The 620-nt window shown below is 58.4% G+C and overlaps 1 protein-coding gene across 1 annotated transcript in view; it reads right to left on the bottom strand.

Annotated features, from left to right (window-relative positions):
* Positions 1-480, bottom strand: part of TRIM17 (tripartite motif containing 17) — a gene marked incomplete at its 5' end in the record, with an annotated part of 3688 nt that extends 3208 nt beyond the window's left edge. Inside the window, one exon of the mRNA XM_008594631.1 lies at positions 250-480. Coding sequence (XP_008592853.1) covers positions 250-480 — 231 coding nt within the window. The remainder of the gene's footprint in view (positions 1-249) is intronic.
* Positions 481-620: the final 140 nt, after the last annotated feature.

Genomic DNA, 620 nt, shown 5'->3' with positions numbered 1-620 from the left:
ACCCAGTGTAGGGCACTGTGTTACAGCAGCCCAAGCTAAGACAGAACCCTTCCCTGCTGGGCTGCTTTTGTTCCCCAAGTTCAGCCCACCCACACCATGCCTGGGCCAAGCTCACCTCCTCATGCCATGCCCCCATGTCAGGACATTTAAACAGGTGAACCATGGTGATTAGATTAGCTGCTGCCTGACCCCACATGACCTGCAATGCCCGCCTGGCTCTGGCTGCCCACTGAGCCCCTCCAGCCTCACCTGCAGCATCTGGAGGGGCTCCTGCTCACTGCTGTCCTCCAGCTGCAGCAGCAGCATCTCCAGGGAGCGGTTCTGCTGACCCAGCAAGGCCTTGCTCTTCTGAAGCCTGGCCACCATCTCCTCCTCCTCTTTCTTCAGGGCCTGGAGGAGCCTCCGCTTTTCCTCCACCAGGAAGAGGCCCATCTTCTCAAACTCCACCGTGATGCACTCTCTTCGCTTGTTCACCTTGTCCTGTGGGAGCAGGAACCCTCTGGATATGAGCTGCAGTCCCTGCAAGGGACGCCACATCACCCCTAGTCCCCTGGTGACACACAGAAGACCAGCAACCTTGGCCAGGGTTGGGAGCTTTACTTGGAAACCAAGGGCTTTGA

The sequence above is a fragment of the Galeopterus variegatus genome, unplaced genomic scaffold (genome assembly GCF_000696425.1).
Source record: "Galeopterus variegatus unplaced genomic scaffold, G_variegatus-3.0.2 Scaffold11209, whole genome shotgun sequence".
Lineage (NCBI taxonomy): Eukaryota > Metazoa > Chordata > Mammalia > Dermoptera > Cynocephalidae > Galeopterus > Galeopterus variegatus.
Note: the sequence above shows the minus strand (reverse complement) of the source record. Positions and strands in the feature narration are given on the sequence as shown.